General features: G+C 58.3%; 1 protein-coding gene across 2 annotated transcripts in view; it reads right to left on the bottom strand.

Annotated features, from left to right (window-relative positions):
* FBLN1 (fibulin 1) overlaps positions 1–24,994 on the bottom strand; it is a 67,607-nt gene that overhangs the window by 28,112 nt on the left and 14,501 nt on the right. For both annotated transcript variants that reach the window (XM_087814976.1, XM_087814977.1), the window contains exons 4-14: positions 24,426–24,597; positions 20,435–20,494; positions 18,829–18,930; positions 18,119–18,256; positions 16,886–17,023; positions 11,826–11,969; positions 10,933–11,061; positions 10,184–10,309; positions 8,134–8,253; positions 7,059–7,190; positions 5,231–5,354 (exon numbers count right to left, since the gene is read on the bottom strand). In XM_087814976.1, coding sequence (XP_087671102.1) covers positions 5,231–5,354; positions 7,059–7,190; positions 8,134–8,253; positions 10,184–10,309; positions 10,933–11,061; positions 11,826–11,969; positions 16,886–17,023; positions 18,119–18,256; positions 18,829–18,930; positions 20,435–20,494; positions 24,426–24,597 — 1,385 coding nt within the window. The remainder of the gene's footprint in view (positions 1–5,230; positions 5,355–7,058; positions 7,191–8,133; positions 8,254–10,183; positions 10,310–10,932; positions 11,062–11,825; positions 11,970–16,885; positions 17,024–18,118; positions 18,257–18,828; positions 18,931–20,434; positions 20,495–24,425; positions 24,598–24,994) is intronic.

Here is a 24,994-nt window from a genome sequence, read left to right as displayed (position 1 = left end):
GTCCAGGCTCTTGGTCAGGACTGATGGCAGCCCTTCCATTTACTTGACCTCCTGAGGTTAGAAAGGCCCGGCCCGGGAACTAGCTCCATGCGCTAAAGGTGTGTGAGGGTCAGGGACACGGAGGAGGGGGCCGTGCATGGGAGGGACCCAGAAGCAGGGAGAGGAGGAGGAGAAAAGGGGGGCCTGGGCGCTGCCGGGGGGCAGCCTAGCTGCAAAGACGCCCAAGTCCAGGCCCGACGGGAGCGCTCCGGGTAACGTTGGCGGCCTGAGGGACGGGACGGGCTTCCTGCTGCCCATCAGGGTGTGTCTCCTTCCACTAGCTCACATCACTGTCCCGCATCGCTCTCAGTCTACCGACGGGAGGACCGAAGCCCAGGGAGTCCACGACTCCACAGTCTGTGGTCAGTGGCTGAGGCAAAGTGGGCCTGTCCCATTTCAAAGCCTTCACACACACGCATACATTCAAACATGCAAGCACACATGCACACGCACACACACTCAAACATGCAAGCACCGACACACGCACACACATTCAAACATGCAAGCACCCACACACGCACACACGCACACACATGCACACGCACACACATGCACATACCCCCCGGCCCCAGCTGCTTCAGAAAGAGCCTGGTGGGCCGGGCCAGCAGGTGGCGCCAGAGCCTCCTTTATGCGCGTTAAGCTTTCCCAGTTCTGTGCGCCTGTCCCGGTCCAAGGACAGGGCTTTGATTTGGAAACATCAACCCAGCAAGTGCGGAAGGGGGGGAATGTGAGGTGTGCGTGACAGTCTGGTACAGCTCCCGCAGCCGTCACTCACCAGAAAGCCAGACACTCCTTGCTCCTCAGTGGTCCCCCCCCAGCCCCACAGGGTCAGTAACCAGGGCACCCGAAGCCATCCTCACCCGGGGCATTTCTGGGCCTGACTCCTAGACCACTCGCTTCCCAAGGGCGTGGATGGGCTCTCTGGCTTTATCTCCAGCGCCCAGCATGGGCTCAATGCCTACTGTGTGTTTAGTAAATGTGCAGAAATCAGCCCTGGCCGGGTTGCTTAGTTGGTTAGAGCGTCATCCCTATACGCCAAGGTTGTGGGTTCAAACCCCAGTCACGGCACATACAAGAATCAACCAGTGAATGAATAAATAAGCGGAACAACAAATTGATGTTTCTCTCTCTCTCTGCCTTCTCCTCTCTAAAATCAATAAATAAAAATAAAAGAATCGAAGAAATGTGTGCAATCGACATGACCCTGCTTTTCCTGATTGGTTCCAACATCAACTGTTCTACCCTACTGTACCCCAAAGTACTGAAGAGCCCCAGAAAACCTAACTGCTATTTCTGGCAAACCTTCTGCAGGCCGGGAACAGCACAATCTCTGTGGGCTGGACTGGGGAGGGTCGGCCGTCACCACATCTATTTCAGGGCAGAGGAGGGCCAGGCCCCGGGACCCATGCCTTGGTTTCCATCTCACCATGCACCCGAGAAAAATGTGCCCCAATTTCTCAGCCACAACACCCCAGGTTCTGTGAAATGTAATTTTGAAAGCCACCACATACCAGAGAAAAAAGGTCCTCAAGGCCCAGGCCCTTCTCTGGGACACAGGGCCATTCTGGCCACCCTAGGCTGTCTGGTGCCTGCAGTTGTCCCTGATTCTCATGCTCTTGTCACTCTGGAGACGAGTCCCAGGAGCCAGCCAGGGCAGGGCTTTACCACCCCCCGACCCCCCGTCCACGGGGAAATACACCCTCAGGCCAAGAGCCATGCCAACCAAGGCTGCCCAGCCCTGCTCTGGCTTCCAAGACCACGTGTCTCAGAGGTCGGCCCCGCAGAGGAGATAAAGGGAATATTCAGTCCCATCCCAGGCTCCAGAACACTCTGAACGGCCCTCCTGCGGGCAGGAGGGAATTGTGCGGTTAGGATCTTAACAGCCTGCTGGGTCCACGAGGCCCAGCCCTGTGGTTTGTGGCCCAGCCTGCTGGGTCATGCTCCAGTTACTGCCCCCTGGTCACCAGGGACACTGCCCAGAAGGAGGCTGTGTGGAGAGAGAGAGGGGAGGCTGAGGCCCAGCGAGAGCGAGAGGGAATCTTCGATCTTGCCTGTCGAGGGCCCCCGAACAAGCCGCTCTCGCTGAATGTTAGCCACGGACAGGCTGCCACCAGGTCCTTCCTGACACAGCCCTCTGAGATGTACAGGCTGCTTTCTCAAGGGCACAGATCCATCCTTGGGTTTGCGAGGAGGAAGGAAATGGAATATCCCACTGACGGGACGCGTCAGTGACTGGTCACTCTGCTCACACTAAGGTATCGGCGCTCCTGGCCCCAGAGGAAGTCCCCCGACTGGGATGGGGCAGCCAGGATAAGACCCCCATGGGCCTCTCAACTTGGGATTCCGGACCTGGTCCAGGAATCCTCAAGAGGGGTCAAAACAGGAGAAAACTTTAACCATGAGCAGGAGCGGTGGCTCCGTGACCACATGGCCTGCAGGAGCCACACCCCGCCTTCCCATCAGAGGGTCGAGGAACCCAGCGGCCACACAGCCGGCTCACAGACCAAGGGCTGCAGAGACCGCGGGAGCCTCTGCGTTCGGACTCGCGTCGGGGGGGAGGCCGCAGCGCCCCGCCTCCTCGCCACCGCTCTTTCTAAGCACCCGGGCCGAGGGGCCGCGCCCCAGAGCCCGTTCCCGCTGGTGCTCACTGGCCCTCAAGGCCTTGCCAAGCAGGTACGGCCGGTGCAGAAAGGGCCCCGCGTGTGGCCAAGAGCCTGACCCGAGGCCACGGCACCGAGGAGCAGGAGCCACAGTCCTGGTAGTAAATTATGCCACAAGAGGTGAACCTGGGGCAAGCTTTACGGAGCGGGCGCTGCCCACAATCGCAGGCCGCCCTACAGGGACCCGGGAGGGCGAGAGCCTCACTCCCTGTACAACTGAGCACGTGGAGGCTCTGAGGCGCTCAGGGGACCTGCTTCCCGTCAAGGTCAAGGGGCCGGAATGGACTGAGCTGCGGGCCAGCTTCAGCGAGCCTGACCCCAGAGCTGGCGCAGCATCCGGGACTCAGCTCCACCCCCGCCCAGCCTCTGCTCAGGTCCCTGGGGGGCGCCAGTGAGCACGCACGGGCGTGAATGTGGCAGCCACCTTCCCTGGAGGGGCTGGCGGCCCCGCACGCGGCCCCTCTCGTCTTCACAGTGGGTGGGGGCCCGTCCTGCCTTTACTTATGAAGGATGACGACCCCCCTCTTTATTGGCCCAGGGAACAGGAGGGTGAATCCATGAAACGGGGACAGACCAGGCCTCCGAGCATCAAACCTCAGTGGGCACTGAGCTCTTCCTTGATGAGCACCCCACTTTCACTGCTGGGAACCCCTTACTTCTCTGTTTAACGCAGGGGTGGGTAACATCCGGTGCTACCAAGGCAACCTTGAAATTCAATAAATCTAGGAGCTTTGTTCACAGCTAATTTTTAGGTTGATAATTTTGTATGGCCCACGAATGATGTTATCAATATCCAAATGGCCTCTGGCAGAAAATACTTTCCCCACCCCTGGTTTAATGTCCACGCCCCGCTGAGTCTTGGCCTCCACTCCCTCCCTCTCCACCTGCCTCAGTTCCTCCTTCCCGCTTCATTGAAGCACCCCCTACTCCAGGCACCCTAGGCACACAGGCGCCCCCCCTTGGCCTCAGCACCCCTGAACTCTGTGGCCTTGGCTGGGTTTGCAGTGCTCCTAGTGGGCAGGGGCTGGGGGCCTTTCTGCCCAGGTGTCTGCACACAGTAGGCCTGCGGCGAACATTCCCCAAACAAGTCAGTAAGTTTCTCCAGCACCGAGGGTGGCAGATTTCAGACCGTCTCAGCGCGCAATGCCAACCCGCCCAGCCTCGGGCTGGTGAGGCCTGAAGACCCCGCACGGGGCAGCCTCCTTCCTGTTGCGTTCGTGGCCGTGTGAGAGGTCAGCGACACACAGCAGAGGCGGACAGGGCCGCGGAGCACCGGAACTTACAGTGACAAACAGCAGGACAGCCTCAATTAAGGACACGGCGTTTCCCTGACCACTCAGAGGAGCACCGTCACCCCCGCCGGGGTTGCGTAACTCATGACACCTCTTTGGAACGCTGAGCACTCCAGTCCTGGAGTGGCTTTTCCCTGACCAGTGCCCGGGGAGGAAGCCGGGTGATGGGTTTCCAAGCAGACAGAACACAGGCTGGGGGCATGGAGCAGGCCCGAGGGGAGGGGGCGAGGCAGCGGGGTGAGCAAGCACCCCAAGGCTGGAGAGAACACAGAGGGCTATGGGAGACTGGGCCGGGAGACTTGGCTGTCTGAGCGTCTGGCTGAAACCGCTCCGGGTTCCAACAAGCTGGAGGCCGGGCCAGAACTGGAGCCAGGGCCCTGGGGCTGAGCAAATGGAGCTGGGGCTCCGTGTACTATCCCAGAAGGTACTGACCCTCTGGTGGGAATAGCAGGCTCGAGGTCAAGGGGCCAGGTCACACAGCCTGGCTGTAAGCTGGCTCTGAGCCACGGCCTGGGGCCAGACGGAGGGATCACATATCCACATTCCTGAGATTGTCTCCCACCCTGGAGCTTTTCCCGAAACAGCTGACCACGGCACTGAGACTCTTCAAATAAAATCAGGGTGGGATGGTGTGTGGTGAGACTGGGGGTCCTCACTACTCCCCAAGGAACAGGGGGTCCCTGACACACCAGTGGACATCCCAGGGGCCTGGGATGAGTGAGCTTACAGTGACGTTATGGACACACAGCTTCAAACGGAGGACACAGAATCTTCCACGCAACTCCCTCGGTCAACGGTTCTGAGCACAACTTGGGTCTCAGATGGGTTCGCCCAATAATGACGCCCCAACCCGTCACGTGGGCCCACCCAGAGTCGCTGCTGCCTTCATCTGATTCAGAGCATCCTGATATCCGCATGTTACATAGGAGGAAACCGAGGCCCAGAGAGCTGTCCCCTGCTTAAACTTCACACCGGGAAACAAGAGGGCTGTGGTTGCAGCCTGGCTCCGCGCCCAGGCTGCTGGGAGAGCAGGGCCGCCGGCCCCCAGCTCGCAGGAGGCCACTAGCTTGGTTTCTGCGACCAGTCTTGCCGGCATTTAGGGGCCTGAGAACCAGGGGGGTCCTCGAGTGTCCCAAGACCCCTGCAGGAGGGCACAGCTCATGAACCACCTGCCCAGGCTGGGAGCCGGGCCCCCAGCAAGGCCAACACAGACAGACACCCGCGGGCCGAGGGACTTACGTGTCTGCGGAGCGGCGGTAATTCTCCGGACACTCGAAGGCCAAGCAGCGGAAGCCGCCCTGGATGTTGAAGCAGGTCTCATTGATGGAGCAGTTGTGAATGCCGGTCACACACTCGTCAATGTCTGCGAGAGACCAAGGCGACGCAGTGAAGGCCGGGCCGCACGAGCCATCCCCACCCACCCACGGGGGTGCTCGGGCCTCCCGTCAGCTGGGGTCGGGGTGGGGATCGGGCCATCCTTGCCCTCCCCTGGCTGCTCCTTGGAGCAGCGCCCTCTGCCAGCTCTGCTATTTATAGCACATTTATATTTACAGGGCATCTGCTTACTATTGGCAATGCCTGGAATGAATGAAACACTGATCCCAGCTACTACTACTCGGATGGCCCTGGAAATGCTTCACTGAATTCTCTTAATTATCCTAACAGTTCACCGAGGCGACTGCTGCCATCCTCACTCCAGGGGGAGCTGGCCTGAGGTCAAGCATGTCGTAAGTGGCAGAGCCAAGCTTTGAACCCAGGCAGGCTGGCGCCAGGGTCTGTGCTCTGACCCACCAGGGCCTCTCCGCAGCTCCGGAGGCTCAGCACCCTCGGCTCAGGTGGCTCAGAGCATCCCAGCGAGGAAAGAGCGGCAGCCGGGAGCCTCGTGTCCAGACTAGGAAGCCGAGGCCTCATGGGATCCTACATTGTGCCCAGTGTCTGGGGTCAGCGATATCTGGGCTGGACCCTGGACATGGGGAGCCGTCCCCCTTCCCGCAACCTCCAGAGCAGGCACATGGTGGGGCCCGGGGGGCATCACAAAGCCAGGGGGCATCTCTTAAGAGGGGCCGAATGTCCGACCTTGGTGGCAAAAATATGCCTCCTAATCTCAAAGGCCTCGGCTCAGGAATGTGTTTTTGCTGTGTCTGGCAGGACCCTGGGGCTGCGGTGAGGGAGCCTGGCCAGGAGAAGGGAAGTTATTTGCTCCCTCAGAAATGTGAAAACAGAGCGTCTCTGGGTCTCCCACCCAGAGCTCGGGGCCAGCTGAGCAGGGCCCTCCCAGGAAATGCCAGGCTGCTGCCTGGGGTCCAAGTCACCTTCTGCAGGACCAGAAACGAATCTGCAGAACCTGGGGCCCCAGAGCCTCTGGGTCACCAGCCCCATGTGGGGGCTCATGAGGAAGGGGCTGGACAGATCCAACCTCTATGACTCAGCTCCTGGGGCTGTTCCCAGAGGTGAGGCAATGTTTCCATTCCCGGCTATTCATTCACGAATATCCACTCAGCACCCCTCTCAGTTACCAAAAGGATGGTCACAGCACGCAGGGTGACCCCTGGAGAGTGCCGGAGCTGAGCCCTAGCCCCAGTGGGACCCTCCCAGCCCAAGAGACCCTGGAGTTGTCACACACCCAGGCCACACACCCCCTTGCCAGGGATCAGCACCTTGGCCTCCACCACCTGCTCACTGTTTGCCCTGGCGAGGTCTGGCCCATTTGTCGAATGACTGAATGAAAACTGGGCAAACAGCACTGTGCTCTGGAATAGGGTCCTCGGGCACAGACGTCCCATCTCCTCCCCAGTGGGCATCTTCCCAAAGGCTGTCAGCCCCTGTTCCGGCCCCCTCGGGGCTGCCAAGGGCAAGGCAGGCGGGCTCAGAACCCTGAGGACAGGTGTGCTGGGGGCAGGGGCAGGTGGGGGAGACCAGGGCACCCATGGACCCCAGGATACACTTTGGATGACGAGGCCTCCCTTCCCCTTCCCAAATGCACCCGCCTGAGGTGTGGCCCCCGGGTCGGGGCCTCAGCCCCAATACCGCAGAGCCCCCAGCGACGTGCAGAGCCCAGCACGCTCACCTTGGCAGTTGCGTCCATTGGGGGCCAGCCTGTATCCGGACGAGGGACAGCTGCACTGGAAGCTTCCAAGGAAGTTGATGCAGCGGTAAGAGCAGATGTGGCCCCCGGTGGGCAAGGCACACTCGTCGATGTCTGCAACAGCAAGGGCCCCCCTCAGCGTCCTGTGTGGCCCTGGGCTGGGGCCTGGGACACAGGAGCTCTCAAAACGCCAGGGCTGGGGCCGTACCAGAGGTCATCCCATCAGAAGGGGAGAAGGGCCCGGCCAGTGTGGCTCAGTGGTTGAGCTCCAACCCATGAACCAAGAGGTCCCTGGATCTATTTCCCGTCAGGGCACGTGCCCGGGTTGCGGGCTCCGTCCACAGTAGGGGGCCTGCAGGAGGCAGCTGATCAATGACTCTCTCATCGATGTTTCTATCTCTCTACCCTTCTCCCTTCCTCTCTCTCTAAAATCAATTTTTTTAAAAAGAAGGGGAAATGGGCCAGAGAGGGAAAGGAGCTAGCCTGGGGCCACACAGCAAGTTCATGGTGCAGAGTGTGCATGTGAGAAGGAGGCAGATGGGGAGCTGGGCAGAGGGACCGGGCAGAGGGCTTCAGAATGACACCAGGACAGGTGCCCTGCAGGCTGCCAGTGCATCCTGGTGCTAATTATTATAACCGTGCTAACAAAAACCCCCCTCCCACGGAAATGGCAATAATCCTGATGGTTGATTTAAGCACCTTGCCGTGCCAGGCGCTGTACTTCCCTGGGTTTCATTCCCCGGCTACCCAAAGAGTCCGGGGTGAACCCACCATGGTGCAGAGGAGGAGGGCCCAGGCCGGTGAGGGGCTTTCAAAAGTCAGGGATGTGGGTGGCCCTGAGCCCCCTCCTCACCCCTGGGTGACACACCGCCGCCAAGTCCTGCGGGGGTTCCGCACACACGGCGATCACCATCGTTAGGCTTTTATTAAAGAAAACGGTGCCCGGCGGCTCTGCTCCCTTCCAACCCTCACTCGAGGTGGGTGAGGGCACCCGGGTAAATCTCCCTTAGGGGGAAAAACCAACCGCCCGCCGGCCTGAAGGAGCAGGCGCCCTCACCTTCGCAGGTGACCCCGTCCACGTCGCTGAGCTGGTAGCCGCGGCGGCAATAGCACTGGTAGGAGCCGTAGACGTTGGCGCACTCCTGGCTGCAGGGGCTGCTGCTGCATTCGTTCACGTCTGCAAGACAGGGTCCCGGGTCAGGGCTCTGAGCCACGTCCCACGTCCCTGGCGGGGCCGTGAACACAGGCGGAGAGGTGGAAGGTCCTGGGGCGCGGGGCTGGGGGCCCACCTGGGGTCACCAGAAGAAAAGAGGCACCTCTTCTGGCCCCCCCACCGCCGATGGACCTGGATTCCCCATCCCGGCCACTGCCCGCTGCGAGATGCCGCGTCTCCCGTCCGGATGACGTGACAGCCTGGCTGTGTGACAGCTCCTCACCTGCTGCATCATGACCCCTCCCAGGTGACATCCCCATTGTACAGATGAGAACACAGAGGCCTAGAAACGCCGAGTCACTTCTTCCAGGCCATGGCAGAGCTGGGATTTAAACCCAGGCCCGGAGGACCCCCAGGTGGGAACCTGGCTCCTTGTCAATATGCAGGAGTTGGGTCTAATTCCTGGGGGACAAGTCCCAGGATCTTGGGGGAAGCCAGGCCCCAGGAGCACATTACACAGTCTGCCCTCCAGTCTGAGCTACGTGCAGTGAGGGCAGCCTGGCAGACGGGCCCTCCGTGATCTCTCCTCCCCGAGTTCTAAGACCTGCTCCACCACGGCCCCCGGCACCGCACTGCATGGAACAGGGCCTGACGGGTAACGTGGGGATCGCCGGGGGCTGTCAATGGTCTCGATTTCTGCTGACCTCAGACCTGATCCCCAGGAGACGTGGCATCTGCTGAGCACCCAGAGGTGCCCAACCCCACGTTGCACACCCTGGTCACCTCATCCCATCCCTCCCATCAGAGGAGGTCGCTGTTACCTGAGAACCCAAGACCCTGGGCACCAAGGAGTCTGTCCAAGCCCCACCCCGCACACTCAGGGACCCGAGCAGTCAGCATGGCATCTACTGGCCTAAGACGGTGTCCGAGGGCGAGACCTAAGCCCCCTTATAAGCCCTGCCTGGGAGGCCTCGATGACTCCAAGAGAATTCACTGTGCGTTCCCACCAACGCCTGCCTACAGGCCCCTTTTCCTTAGAAGCACTTCCTTTAGGGAACTTGCAAATGTGAGTCCTTTCTCTGTCCCTCTGAGACGCACCGTCTACCACCCGGGAGTGTCTTTCTCACGGACGGGAGCCGCGTGTTTGAAATGTGCCCATCCCGTCTCTGCAGCAGGACAGGAGGCTGGGAGCAGACACGGCCGGCCTAGTGGCCTGATCACATGGACCACCCCTTAACACCCTCAGGGTGCTCCCTGAGCACGCCCCAGCATTTAAAAAGCTGCCCCCCAGGCTGGCCGGTGTGGCTCAGAGCATCGTCCTGTGCACTGGAAGGTCTCGGGTTTGATTCCCAGTCAGGGCACGTACCTGATTATAGGTTCTATCCCTGGCCCCTGTCTCCCACACAACCAACCGATGTTTCTCTCTCCCACTGATGTGTGTCTCTCCCTCCCTCCCTCCAAACCTCCCTCTGTTCCTTCCACTCTCTCTGAAATCAATGGGATAAAATATCCTCCGGTGAGCATTAAAAAAAAAAAGTCGCCCTGGACCTTTTGTTTTGGTGGCATTGAGACCAACGTACGTGAGGTCTCCCCCCTACTGCAGTGGTCTACATAAAACCTGCCCAGCTTCTGTTTCTCTTTGACATTTAACCCCATTTTCCCGTGAGGCCACCAAGGCAGGTGAGGTCAGCCACTCCCCAAGGTCACGTGGACAAGCAGTGGCTCTGAGGCCTCCAGACCCCCACCCCCGGCTGGGTCTCAGCCAGCCTGTTCACCCCACTCTGGCAGTCAGGTGTGACCAGCCCCTCCGGGACGCAGGGGAACTCAGGCGGGCGTCACCCCTGACAAGCAACCTTTTAACAGGCATTCCCCCGCCAGCGTGTCGTTCACCACGTGCTTGGGAAACGAGCGTGGGCCAGTCCCCCGCGGGCTGCCCCGGCCCTAGGCCCCTCACCTTCGCAGGAGCGGCCGTCGGCCGCGAGCCGGAAGCCCACGGAGCAGCTGCAGTGGTAGGAGCCCAGCGTGTTCTCGCACTTGTGGCCGCACAGGCGCCCGGGGTAGCGGCGGCACTCGTTGATGTCTGGAAGGGAGCGGGCAGGCGGCTTAGGGGCCACGGCCTCCCCCCTTAGCCATGCCTTTCAGCCTCATTCGTCAGAGGAGACAGGCAATGCGGCTTGTCCCCAAAACAGGGCAAGTCAGCAGGAAGCCAGGGCCCACTGGCCACCCCTGCCCCTCACAGGACAACACTTCTGGGCGTGTGCCCACCAGGGTCCAGGGGCTCTGAGCAAGGGCCCCTGGAGTGGGCGGGGCAGGTGCCAGCAGCAGGGTCTGTCCCCTCCCCTGGTGGCCTCTGCCATGCTGTCTTTGGTTCTCACTGCTCCGGGCTATATGCACAGCTCGGGGCCCTGCGGCCCTGCAGGTCAGCCGTGACTCTCTGGGAAATCACGAATCGTTTGGGCATTTGTAGGGTGGCTGGAGCCTCATGAGCACTCGAGGTCTGAGGTGATGTGGGGCACCTGCTGTACAGGCGGGAGACAGGCTCAGGCCCGGGGGGGCAGCCGCGGAGTCAGAGCCGGGATGCATCTCCCGACTTGGGGTCCTGCTCTGAGGAACAGGCCATGGTCACTCGGGGAGACAACGGGCTGGTTCAATTTAGTGCCACCTGGCCGGGAACCCCCCAAAGCCTATGGGGACACCACGTACCCACACATGTCCTGCTGATGCCGTCAAAATAGAACCCAGCCTTGCACTCGCAGCGGAAACTTCCTGGGGAGTTCAGGCAGAGGTGCCCTGGCCCGCAGGGCTCAGCGGGGGGCGCACACTCATCCACATCTGGCAAAAGAGAAGACACGTTGGAACACCTCCAGAGGGCGTGTGTGTGTCCCCAGGATGGTCAGAAAGGAAGGATAAGCTGAAATGGACATGACAGAGCAGCATTGCTTGTGCTTCAACACGACTTCACAGAGCACCTACTGTGTGTGGGGCCCATGCCGGGGGGACAGCTGGTCCCTATCCTCGGAAGACTCCTGCCCTGGCCAGTCACAGTGACCTTAGTTAAGCAGTAAGTGCCCAGTGACCGGGGGAGACGCCGAGGAAGTGCTCTGGGAGTGACAGGGAAGCAGACGCTGTCGGCTGGCAGGGATCCAGGCCCTGGATTCCCGGGCACGTAGGAGCAGGTGGGCAAAGGGACCAGTGCAAGAGGAAAGGTAGGCTTGTCTGGGGAGCAGCCAGACTTATTCCATCCAGATTATACAGTTTGTGAGGCTGGGGCAGCTCAGGATGACTCAATTATAAGCAGGGGCACCTGTGTTCTGTCTGTGGGCTGTGGGCATGGAGGGGCAAGAGAGCTTTCCACTCGGGATGACTGGACAGAGTGAGAGGGACAAGCCGGAGGCGGTGGGTGGGCTGGCATTCTACTGCAATGGTCCAAGCAGCAGACAATCAAGGCCGGGGCTTGGAGATCAGCAAGGGGACGGATGGACAGGTAGCAATGGCTTCTCTTTGGGGATCTACTCTCCCCTTCCAGAGAAGGGAGGGTTGTGCTGGGAGCGGAGATAAAAGCCCATTTCAGGTTGGTGGTTTTTTTTAATACTAACCCACACAGCGGGTTCCCTCCTCGTTGAGGTGGTAGCCACGGCCACAGTTGGGCACGTTCTTCTGGCACGTATAGGAACCCTCCGTGTTAATGCACGTGTGCCCCACAGGGCACGAGGGGCTGACACTCAAACACTCATTGATATCTAGGGCGGGAAAGACAGAGACACCAGGTTAGACACAGACCGCTCCCAGAAACCCTACAACTCGATTGCCAAGCAAACCCCATCCCTCCCCTTTGCAAAATCACAAACAGAGGTACCACGATGCCCTCGTCCCAGACCACGCAGCGGCCTCCGCTGGCCCCAGACTTCGCCAACACACACCCCCTTAAACACCGCCTCCAGGTCCACCTTCCTGCCCCTAAACCTTCAATACCTCCATCGTCTGTGGCAGTGAGTCTGCAGCCGCCCACCTGGCTCCCAGCCCTTCCACAGTCAAGTCCCCTCTGAGTCCCATGTGATCCGGGTGCCATCCCATATTCATACGCTCCACCCGGTGTACGGAGCACCCTCCCTGAGCGGGGGGGAGGCTGAGGGAGATGGGGCCGGCCCCTCAGTGCCAGCACCCTTGCCCCGGTGAGGCTCCGGGCTCCTCCGTGACTGGCTTGGCCCTGCCGCCTCCCAGCCTCACTGGCCAGTCTCTCCTGCAGCCCAGGCTCCAGTCCTAACAACACACCTACAGCTCTGGGACAGGCCACTCGGGCCCCACCTCTGAGCCTTTACTCGCACGGTCCCTGCCTAGGAAGCTGCCTGCCTCCTCTGTCCAGCTTGGGGCCACCTTCTCGGAGATACCACCTGCCCGCCCCCACCTGGGCCCCTCCGGGCCTGCGCTCACTCGGGTCCGGCAGGAAGGGGTCTCCCTCCCTGACTAAACACACCTCTGGCACAGGGACCGTGAGGCGGTCAGCTGCGATGAACCCACGCCCGGCAAGTATGGGCCAGTAAGCACACAAGGAGCACTGGTGACACATCTGTCCACTCTCAGACTCCAGTCAGTGCCAGGCCCCAGAGCCTGGACTTCCGATCGGGGCAACTTCTCAAAGGACCTAAGGTTCTTTTTATCTTGTTAATCTTCACCCAGAGATGTTTTTTCCATTGATTTTCAGAGAGTGGAAGGGAGAGGGGGAGAGAGAGAGAGAGAGAGAGAGAGACAAAGAGAAAGACAGAGACAGAGACAGAGACAGAGAAGCATCGATGTGAGAGAGACGCCTTGACGGGTTGCCTCCCGCAAGCACCCCGACTGGGGCTGGGAATGGAACCTGCAACCCAGGTACGTGCCCTGGACGGGGGATCGAACCCGAGACCCTTCGGCGCGGGCCGATGCCCTAACCACGGAGCCACAGCAGCCAGGGCAGGGCCTAGGTTTTAACAATCACCTATTCACACAGACGCAGAGCACCTACGGGCGCAAAGAGAAGGGTGATGGTGGGGTACCCAGCTGAAGGCAAAAAGGGGGATCAGCTGGATCCCCGCAGCCAAGTGCACGTCCTCCCGCCCTGGAGCCGACCTGGCGCAGCCCCACGCTGCCCGGCTGACCCCCCCGCCCGCCACCGCCCGGCGCACAGCGGGCCGCGAGCAGGGGGGCCGCTCAGCATCTGCGCCTCGTAAACAGGAAGCTCCGGCTCAAGGCCGTCAGGGCCCCCGCGTCTGCAGCAGGGTCCCCCCCCCCGTTTTTGTAAGTCTCGTTTACTGGAGCACAGCCCGTCCTTGCATCTATCGCGTCAGGCGCCTTCCAGAGCCACGCAGACACCCTGTGGCCGCGGCTGACACCGACTATCTAGCCCCTCACGGGGAAAGCTGCGGGCCTCCGCCAGGTGTCAGGGACAAATGCGGGGTTAGCAACGGCATCGCTCCCTCCCCTCTAAGCCTCATGCTCTCCAGTAAGATCTACGGTTCCCAAACCCTGTGCCATGGGACACAGGTGCCCCTAGAGACCTCGTGTGCTCCAGAGACGGGGGTCCCTCAGCCTGTGGGCTCCCTGGCAGGAGGGCCAGGCGGTCAGTGAGTGAGCGAGACAATGAACACATGGTCGGGACTGAACAAATAGAACAAGTGAAGAGAAAAGGTCTGAGTCTGGGAACTCGTCCAATCTCTCCCCTTTGGGGGCTCACACAGGAGCCCAGAATCCCAGCTCTAAGGGCCCGTTCACTCCATTTAACCCAATGACCACGGAGCCCTTTCCTGCCCCCGGGATCCGTGACCGTCCCGAGACCCACATGGATCAGCGCGTGGGAAGCCTGCCCTGGCCCGTTCCCTTGTCCTCACTAAGCAGAAAGAAAGCCGGTGAGGGCGTGGAGGGGACTGGAAGATGAAGGAAACCGACACAGATGTGAGTCTCAAGGCCCTCGAGACCAAGCCTCAAGGTCATTTTATAATAGAGAAGGGGACCTGTGCCCACTGCCCTGGCCCCGCCCTTTGCACTGGCCCCAAGGGCGAAGCTCTGCAGCTACAGGGCTGCGGGCTGTGGCTGGAGGGGCACCCAATGGGCTCCTGGGGCCCCAGGGACGCTTTCAGGAGCTCCAGAAAGATGCATTCTGGCCACACCTGAGGTCAAAGCTTCCCACCACTGATCATGCTGAACTGGGGGAGTGAGCGTGCCGTCGGCGGAGGCGTGCAAGCAGAAGGCGCAGGCTCCCGCAGAGGAAGGGAGCTGCCCTCTCCTGAGACTATCCTGAAACATTCTCTCCTGCTACACTGTGTCCTTGCAAAGGATTACTTTGGATGATCCAGTCATTTTTTAAAAGATGACATAAAGGTACCGACATAAAATGACGCCCCAATACATCGTTAAGTGGGGGGGGGGGGCAGAAGCAAGTGGCAGAACAGCTTGGCCCATCTTCATAAAAACAAAAAGTCTCGAGGAAGCGGGAGCCCAGAGAGCGAGCACACAGGTACCACCGAGCAGGAGGTGTCCTGCCTGCACTTGGGTCTTGTTTGCCTTTTGGTAAAAACGTATATAACTTTTGAAATAAAAACAATAATTTTAAAAAGAATCCTAAACTTGGTGGCAGGGGTCATGCGCCCAGGAAAAGGGGGCCGCCCCTGGGCTGAGATGCTGCTGCCCCCGAGGGCCGACGTTTGGCTTCGCAGAATAACCAGTACTGGTGGCTGGCCCTCGGCCCCCGTCCTGGGCCCTGGGCCCCTGCGAGGCTTTGCCCCACTCGCCGGGGCTCTCCCCCCTCTAGGGGAGGACACAGAGGGGACTGTCCCTTCCCACTGCTCTTGTGCTGCACCCCACAGAGGGGAAAGCAGGGCTGAGTTGGGACTTGAAAATCTCCTGCTTTGGGGAAATCGGGGTGGTTCTGCCGTGAGTCAGGGTTTCCATCCCCAGCAGAGGCCCGCCTCCCCAGGAGCCCCCCGCAAGCACGGGGCAAGTCTGGGCAGGCGCCTCCTCCCCGCTGGCCCTGGGAGAGCAGGAGCCTCCTGCTCGCAGCTGGGCTGGCTCGGGGCCAACAGCAGAGCGCTGGGGCCCCCTCGGCTCAGACGCCTCCCCCAGGGCATGAAAGGGGAGCTTTAGGAACGAAGACTGGGGTTGGGTTCAGGTGAGGCCCCTGTCCTAAGGGGTCGCTGCTCTACGTGTCTTTAAATATCCTGGGGTGGTTCGTAAAAGGTTTTCCGTGCAAACTACCATTTCCAATCGAAGGTCAAGACAGATTTATCTGAGAGAGGGTGAGATGGATTTAAGACGGGACTCGTGGTCCCTTGCTCAGGGGTGATGGGGCAGCCCCGGGGGGGTGGGGGTGACTAGTGGTGGCCGCAGCTCAGATCAGGAGGGAAGTCCTTCTGATCTCAAAGGCAGGACCCAGAAGCTTCCTTGGAGCAGAGGGCAAGGCCAGGCCAGCCGATCTGGACTCAAATGCCAACAGTGACCAAGCCGGGTGGTTACCCTGGGCGACTGCAGGAGGAAGGGCAGTGGCCTCCCGTGTCCGGAGCAGGTAACCCCCCAGCTGCTCCTGGCCCCTCGCTCCACCCCGGGCGGCTTCTCCAGCCCAGTCAGTCCCACCCGCTCCCATGTGCAGGAAGCCCACGTGGGACCCTCTTTCATTTCCACTGGCCTTCCTCTGATAGCAACACAGTTTTTTTCTATTGTGGTGAAATACAGGTAACAAAATTTACCATTTCGACCATTTTAAAGTATACAGATGAGTGGCATTAAGTACATTACTGTTCTGCAAGCGTCCCCACTATCCATCCACAGTTCCATTTTCCCAGCTGAAGCTCTGCCCTTGGACACTAACTCCCCACCCCACCGACCCCTGCTGAACACCCTTCTCGTCTGTCTGTGAATTTGACTACCAATACAGATTATTTTGTTGTTGTTAATCCTTACCTCAGGATATTTTTCCCCATTGATTTTTACAGAGATTGGAAAGGAGGGAGAGACAGAGAGACATCGATGCGAGAAAGACACATCCATTGGTTGCCTCCTGCATGCGCCCTGACCAGGGCTGGGGATCGAACCTGCAGCTCAGGTACATGCCCTTGACTGGGAATCGAACCCGTGACCCTTTGGTGAGCAGGCCGATGCTCTGACCACTGAGTCATGCTGGCCAGGGCCAGGTTATTTTTTTAAAACACTTTCTTAACAGACCAGACACTTCCTGTCACCTTGCTGAAGCTTTGCCCCAAGCCCACAAGCCAGGTATTATGGTTATTATATCATTTTATCAAGAAGGAAATCGAGATTCAGAGGGAGGACGTAAACTCCCTTAGGTCACCTAGTTCAAAACCAGGTGTCTGACTCCACAACACAAGTTCTTTGGTCTACACCAAGGGCTGCTAAATTAAAATATAGCCCTGGGGCCAAACCCAGCCTGCTGATGGATTTTCTGTAAAGGAAGTTTTATTGGGACACAGGAGTGCCCATTTGTGGACATATATGTGGCCGCTTTCCAGCTGCAACCGTGGCCCACGCTGCCTAACACATCTGCGACTCGGCCCTTCACAGAAAAAGCCGGCCGACCTCCGCTCCATCCGCTACGAGGCCCCGCGTTCTAGAGGGGCCCGCGGCTGGTGGCTCGCCCCGCCCGGTGGACCCCGGAGCCTGGCGGCAGTCTTACCAATACAGTTGCCTAGAGCATCTTGTATAAAGCCGCTCTTGCACTGTAGCTTGGGTCTGCAGCGGAAGGATCCCAGAGTATTCTGACAGATAAAATCGGGGAGGCAGTTATGAATACCACTCTGACACTCGTCAATATCTGGTACATCATAAAAAAAGGAAATGGTTAGCAAGAGTCCTGCCAGAAGCATCTTACAACACTTTAAAATCACAAGCAAGTTTTATGTCTTAAATGCTCATCACTCAGACTATAACCCAAAACATGTCAACGGGGAGGTCACGTATTAAAGAGGGCCTGCGTTGGCCAAGCGGTGCTCGCATCGCTAAATCTTAAAAATCCTGACTTTTCTCCCGAGGCCCATGTGAGACAAACTTTCTGCTCTATAATAAATAACCCAGGCATTCTCCTGGCTACATGGCAGTTGTTTTATTTTCATTTCAGTCTGCCCGCATGTTTTGTTTAGATCATGAAGCAATGATCTTGGTGGCAATAAACACTGTCTCCATAAACTCTTTCATTCTGGAGTTGTCACAATGTTACAAACGTGAACTGAACAATGGTGATCCTCATGATCTGAGTGTTGGCTGCCCTTCCCTTGAAGTTCACGGCTGTCAAACGTTCAGAAGTGTATACTCAAAGTTGGCCAAGGCCCTGGGTTCTCAGGCTCCAAACCACCCAGCGCGCCTGCAGGGGCGGGGCGGGCCGAGCGCGTCCGAAGCCCTCGGCCGTCAGGAGGGTGTGCCCCGCTTCTCGGCCACGCAGCCGAGGTTTTCACACAGGCGGTTTGTCGTCTGAAGGGCTGGAAACCCTCAGCGCAAAACTATGTTCTAACAGATCCTCATCAAAGCCTTATCTGCCAAATAACATCTATGGCTTGGCGGGGAAAGGCCTGTGGCCAGAAAGGCCGTGTTTTTAAGCCGTGCAAGGGCGCTTTGAACTTCAAGGAAGCCTAGAATCAGACGCAAGGCAGCTGTTGTGCAAAATACATAGACGTTGTAACAAGCACTTGTGAGCACCTGAAATTCACCCCTGGTCTGTTTTCTAAATGATCCTGCTCGGAGCCATTTCAGAAACCCACCCTCGGCCCTGTCATTAACTCAGCGTTCAGGTCAAGAAGGTAAACCCACGGGTGCACAGCACCCGAGAGCCCAGACCCCGGGAGCCCAAGGCCACCTTCCCACCACATGTCGACCCCCGGGGAGGTGAGGATTTTCGACGTGGGCCATGCTGTACCTTTGCAGTCATTGTTGTCTGTGAGCTCATAGCCAGTCCCGCAGCTGCTGTCTCTCTGGCAGCGGAAAGAGCCCACGGTATTGATGCAGGACTCTCCGAGCCGGCAATTGTGGATGCCAGTGATGCATTCATTGACATCTAGGACAGACGGAGCGACGCAGGAGTCACCGGCAGGAACGGCGCTTTATCAGAAGGAATGCACCGGAAGGCAGAGCGGATCGGGTGCCCCCTCCCATCCAGTCCCCACGCACTGCGTATCAGGCTGTGCACTGGGCAGGAGTCCTGGGCACTCACCGCCGCCCCCACCCCCCATCAAAGCAATGGGTTTTTTCCCCCTGGCAAGTTTCAGATCAAGTGCTCCTTCTGAGCTCCTGATAAGCCAAGAGCCAGGCCAGACTGGAGTCATGTGATCCTTAAAAACCCTAGAAGGGGCTCCATCTTCCGAGGAGGGGCTGAGGGAGGCTGAGGGATGCCACTCGGCAGATCCTGGATTCAGAGGCCGATCAGGCCCCATGCCCAACCCTAGTTCCCAGCACAGGGTTCACATTCTCAAGGACACCATGTGGCACAAACTCTGAGGGATGCCGGGGAGCCGGACCTGGGCTTTTCCCCCATGAATGGGGCCCCGAGCTGTGCAAAGTGGGACCTGCCCTGATGCCACGTAGAGGTACAGGCTCCCGAGTGCTGTCCCTAAGGCACGGGGACCTTACCTTCACAGGAGACACCATCGGGCTGCAGCTGGTAGCCCACAAAGCAAGAGCAGACGACCTCCTCGCCGGTGTCCCGGCACTGCTGCTTACAGGGCCCGCCGCCTGCAATCAGAGCGCAAGTGAGCGGAGGCAGGCCACGCACCAGACCGCGTGGTTTTCCCGTTCTGCTCGGGCTCGGCCAGAGAAAATGCCCTCAGGGTGGACGGACACAGACAGGCAGGCCGCCCTGGCCAGACTGGCTCAGTGGTTAGAGCCTCAGCCTGCGCACCAAAGGGTCACGGGTTCAATTCCCGGTCAAGGGCATGAACCTGGGTTGCAGGCTCAATCCCTGGCCCTGGTCTGGGCGCGTTCAGGAGGCAACCAATCGATGCGTCTCTCTCACATGGATGTTTCTCTCTTTCCCCTTCCTTCCTTCCCTTCCACTGTCTCTAAAAATCAATGGAGAAAATACCCTTGGGCAAGAATTAACAAAAACAAACAAAAGAGAGCAAGGCAGGCTCCACAGGCCGGAGCCCACCGCACCTTCCCCCGGAAGACCCCCAGGCCCCAGCCCTGGTCTGACAAATCGGGCAGCTGGCAGGGCGGGCTCTATAGCAGTAGCGGAGCTGGAAGGGGCAGGGCAGACAAGAGTGGGACGCTCTTGATATCAAGAGACCAGGCCACACACCTCTCAGGCCGGCCTGCTGCCCCAATCCCACTAGCACTGCCTCAGCCCCGGCTGTCCACTCACCTGGCCCCCTGAGCAGCCCTGACCACCCCTCCAGCCAGCACGATGCTCCAAGGGCAAACCTCATGGGGACAAACCTCTACCAGGTAAAGATCCTACGAGATACCCTCCGACAGCCGCCCCGCACCTGCGGGGCCCTGCCTACTTCTCCAGCCTCTCCCCCCGCCCCCGTCTCCACTCCCGAGGCCCCCAACCCCCTCGCAATGTCACTCTCCCCGCTAATGTACCCTTGCCCATCCCAAGCCCTCCCATACCCCCCACCCGGCCTCTGGGCTGTCACTGTGCACCGGCCACATCATTTGGTGATTAAACTGCCTCTCTAATTAACACCCCGACCACAGGGCCAGTGCTGAGCCAGCCTGCGGAGCAAACCTGCAGGTCTAGACGTGCCATAAGGAAAGAGAAATAAACTTTTATCACATGAAAAAACAAACCTGCAAGGCCCCGTAACTCTACATTTGCAAACGTCTCCCTTGGGAGACAAATGGGTATTACTGATGGCACAGCGGGGCTCCCGGACACAAAGCCAAATAACACTCGCCCCCTCCCCTGAGGGGAGCCTTGGGGGGAGCTGCGCTCTCCACTCACAGAGCCTGGGAGCTGGGGGGTGGGCGGACACTGTGGGGGGGTTTCAACACCAGCTTCTCTGGTGGTGGCTCCTCTCTAAGCCCAGCCTCCCCCCCTTGCCTGCCAGGCCCTGGTGAGCAGGGAGAAGGGAAGGAGCCTGGGAGAGCACAGAGTGGCTCCCAGCTGACTCCCAGCCCGCGGGCAGTTCCCAGGGGAGCCTGAGCGCCACCTGAGGTCAAGCTCCCAATGAGATCAGCACTGACTCTGCTGCATTAGCGACCCCATGGCCCTGGAGAGGACCCCGAGTCTCACCTCGGCAGCGGTCGTTCAGGTACGGGTCCTCCTGCTCTTCCTCCATGTCGGAAACCTTAGCTAAGGGGCGAGAGAGGGGGGACAGGTCAGCCACACGCAGCGCCCCATCTTCTCTCAGGAGACACAGAATAGTTTGTCCTCCTGGAAATATCAGGCAGCAACGCCCAGGTGCAACTCCTAGCAGCTCAGTATTCACTTTCCCCTTTTAAGCAGAGAATGACAGCCCGGCCAGCGTGGCTCAGTTAGGCCGAGCCTCATCCTGTGCACCAGGAGGTCGCCGGTTCGATTCTGCGTCAGGGCACGTGCCCGGGTTGTGGGCTCCATCCCCAGCAGGGGGCGTGCAGGAGGCAGCCGATCAATGACTCTGAGTGATGTTTCTGTCTCTCTCTCTCCCTCTCCCTCTCCCTTCCTCTCTCCAAAATCAAATTTAAAAAGATCTGTTGTAACAGAAGCAGCATCGGCCCAAGGGTCTGGAACCGTCCGCTGACCACAGAGTGCTGTCACGTCTGAATTGCTCAAATATTTCAGCACAGGCAGTCACGGCCCCGCTGTCAACCAAGTCACACCCTCCATGCCTACAGCAACGTCCCTGGTAAAAGCTTGTTGCTGTGGGTTGAACTGTGTCCCCCCCAGATGCCGAAGCCCTAACTCCCAGCACCTGGGAGTGGATCATACTAGAGAAGGGTCTTTGCCAATGATCAAGTTAGGATGAGGTCATCAGGGTGGGCCTGGGCCCAATGCCCGTGTCCTTATAAAAAGGGGGAATTTGGACGCAACGACAGACACACAGACAGTGAGACAATACGTGTCTGTTGTTTAAGCCCCCACCCAGTCTGTGGTATTTTATTACAGCAGTCCCAGGAAATGAGTACACTGATTTTATACAGTTTGCCTGCAAAGCTCAATTTAGTGCCAGCCATCAATATTCATCACTCACTCGATTCATTCGATGAAGGTGTGTGAGCCTTCACTGGGTCAGCACTTGGCAGGGACCAGGCCCCTACTTTCAGTAGAAAATGCAACGGGGCCATGGGATAGCGACCTGGTGGGTGCGGGGGCCCTGATTTCATAGGGTGGTGGCCCACCAGCAGTTCTGGCGCGAGAGACATGGATTAGTCCTTTAGACGTCGCTGATGCAGCCAAGGGCGGGAAGAATCTCTGGGGATAATTGAAAACCAAGCTGTCTGACGTTGAGGACCCTCCCACCAGACGAAATGACAGTGATCGCAAGTCAATCACAACCCAGTAGCAATTACAACCATGTTGGGCAGCAAAGCGCGGATCAAAAGAGACACCGAATAGAAGACTGCAAGGAAATGTGGCCTAATAGAAACTGTATCTATCTCCCTGTGGGTTCCCAATAGAAACAGTATCTCTCTCCACACGGGTTTCCAATAGAAACAGTAATAGAAACAGTATCTCTCCGTGTGGGTTTCCAATAGAAACAGTACCGATTCCTCTCCCTTTTACCTTTCTGGATCTTCTAAATGCCCACAGTGAGCACACGTTACATGCGCAAAGGAATAATAACCGTCATCAAGAAGAAACATTAGTAATTCTACTATAAAACTCAACATAACATCGCTTACACACGCTAACCGTGTCCAAGGCATTCTTTCTCAGGGCTATTCAAATCCAATAAGCGTCTCTAAATAATTCAAAGGCCTTTTCACCTGGGAGGGAACTAAGGAAAAGCCCTTTAGAGTGTAACCATCTCTTCTAGGTTAGGAGGCTGGGGCACCTTGACTCAGGGTCTTCATTTTTAGGGACATTTCATACACTTGGTGTCTTCAACCTGGCAAAGACCAAGTCCCTTCCGTGTGCCAGGCACAGGCCAGGGTGTCCAGACCCCGTCCTCCAAAGGCTCTTTTGACAAGGCCCGGAGGACTCGCGAGGGACTATTTATCAGCCGAGCGATGAGGTCATCAGGATTCCCGGGCGATGTGTGGGAGCCGGCAGCCTGCTGTGGAAAGACTGCGATCCCTGTTGGAAAACCAATCCAGACGCTGCGCTCCCCCAGCCTCGGTCTCCCGGTCTGTAGAATGGGAATTAGCAGGCTATGCCGTTCGTCCCAAACTACCCGCGGGAAAGGAACAGGGTTCTTTCCCCAGTCTTAGCCCAATACCTCAATGACTATACTAGAAAGGAATTACTGGAAAAACTAAGTTACAAAAACAGACATAGGAGCCTTGATTTTTTTCACTGAGATTAAACAGACATAACTGACTCTATCAAATACTTATAGAAGTTGCCAAATTTTACTCTCAATTCTGTACTTATTTTTCACAGGCCGGCATGGTCTGTGGCCCCTCTGTGCGGCCTCGTGGCAGCACACAGTAGGCCCATGATAAACGCCATGGAGGGAGGAAGGCCCGGCTGTGACTGGGCGAGGGGGAGGGAGGGGGAGTCCTCCCAGAGGCTCCGAGGCAAGTCTGGGGCGAGGACTGAAGCCGATAAGAGACGGGGGAGACATGAGACATCTGGAGCAGCAGGAAAGCCCAGAGATCTTTATTGAAACAAGACATAAATCAACAAAAGTCCTCCCCGGAGACCAGAAGGAATTCTCGGCCAGGATGAAGAGTTTGGGTTTGTTTAAACTAAAAAATGTCATCTCTGATTTCAAAAGGGAAGGAGGGAGGCAGAATGTGGCTCCCATCCCTCTTTACGACCGGGAGAGATATCAGGAATCAGCCCAGGGCGTCTGCGGGGCTGGAAATGAGAAATTAAAAACACAGAACAGAAGACTGGTCCGTCTGACCCAAAACCCTGAAGCCGCCGGGTCAAAAAGCCACAGCGATGGATGACCTGAGTTAGGGACCAGGGGTCTGTGACCTCTTCCTTCCGAAGTCCTTCCTGCCCTGCCCCTCTCGCATTTTTACGGGGGGTTGCGGAAGGTACGGAGCTCAGAGTGAGAAGGGAAGGGGCCCAGAGCCGCGGGGCGAGCTGGGGCAGAGCAGACTCCCGAGCGTCCCGGGGCTGTTTCCATTCACAGGAATTCACCGCGTAAGGGCAGAAGTTATTAGACAACTAAGGAGTTCCCTGAACCATGCAGCTGCTCCCTGCCCGAAGGCTGCAGGATTTGTCCGGCTTCGGACAAAGGGACAGTGGAGAGACAGAACTGTGGCCTGGGAGCTCTCTAAGTCCTCTGTGTGTCGGCCATGTGGCCTTGAGCATCAGGTCCTCACCCGAGAAACACGAACAAGGCCAGCCACCCACGCTGACCAGGGCTGTTGGAGGGACAGGAGAGGACTGTGACGGCAAATGTCTACGGAGCCGGGCAGGCACCGCGCCACTTCATACTCACTGTCCCATTTCATCTTCCCAGAGACCTTATGAAGCGGGGCTGCAGTGACCCCCCTTTCACAGATGAGGAAACTGAGGCTGGGATAAACCAATCTGTCGGGAATACATGCTAGGACAGGGACATGAACCTGATTTGTCGGAACCCAGATCCCAAGACCTCAGTCTCACTCCAGGAAAGAGGGTCTCAGATGAGGAAACAAACATGCAACTGCTCTGACAACTAGACTCTGTCTGCACTGAGTTGAAGGTAGATGTGTGTGCAGACCCTGCCTTTATGTCTCCACTTGGTGGGGCCACAATACCCAGATATTTAGTCAAACACTAGATTGGATTTCGTTGTACTGGTATTTTTAGGTGAGATTAATATTTAAATAAGCAGACTTTCGGTTAAGCAGATTGCTCTCCATAACGTGGGTGGGCCTTGTCTAATCAGGTGAAGGACATAAAAGAAAGACTAACCTCCCCCAAGCAAGAAGGAATTCTGCCAGCAGACAGCCTTCAGACCTGAGCAGCAGCAGCAGCTCTCCTGGGTGTCTGCCCTGCTGGCCCATCCTGCAGTGAGACTGTGAGTGCCCACAACGGTGTGAGCCAACTTCTTAACACAAATCTCTCTCTCTCTCCTATTGGTTCTGTTTCTCTGGACAACCCTGACTAATGCGCTGCCCAGGAGAGAAGAGGGGAGCATTACCTGTTTCCTGAAGGTCCCCATTGTCCGAGGGGGCGAAGTCTGTGGTCTCCTGGCCCTTGACGCAGCAGGCCCGGAAGACCAGGCCACACTGGTAACCGACCATAAGGTTGTACTCGCAGCTCTGGCCCCGGGCCTGGGCCACCCTCCCCAGCAGGCAGCAATGGCAACATCTCTGTAAACACAGGAGGGGACCCCAGAAGGAGGAGTCAGACAACGACACAGCAGGGCCCCCGGGCCTCTCAGATCCCCCATGCCCACTCCCCCCGGACTGCGATGACACGTGCCAGACAGCTACCTCTTCTAAACGGCAGCAGTAAACAGCGAAGCAGGCCGAGCCCACAAACCTCCCAGGTCCCGGTTTTGAAAGGAACCTCGAAAGGCCTTGCACCCAGCCCCTGTCCAACGGCCCCTCAACATGCCTCAGGAAGAGGGAGCCAAGAGAGACGCTGTCAGAGTCTCGCGGCAGCCCCAAGAGGCCCCACCCCCCTGAGGTCTAAGGTTTCTCCGCAGTGCCTGGAGCATGAATGTGCCCCTGTGTCCCCTCCCCAGGCAGGGTGGCCCCGGCAACA

The sequence above is a fragment of the Miniopterus natalensis genome, chromosome 2, assembly GCF_054644295.1.
Source record: "Miniopterus natalensis isolate mMinNat1 chromosome 2, mMinNat1.hap1, whole genome shotgun sequence".
In the NCBI taxonomy this organism is placed as follows: domain Eukaryota; kingdom Metazoa; phylum Chordata; class Mammalia; order Chiroptera; family Miniopteridae; genus Miniopterus; species Miniopterus natalensis.
Note: the sequence above shows the minus strand (reverse complement) of the source record. Positions and strands in the feature narration are given on the sequence as shown.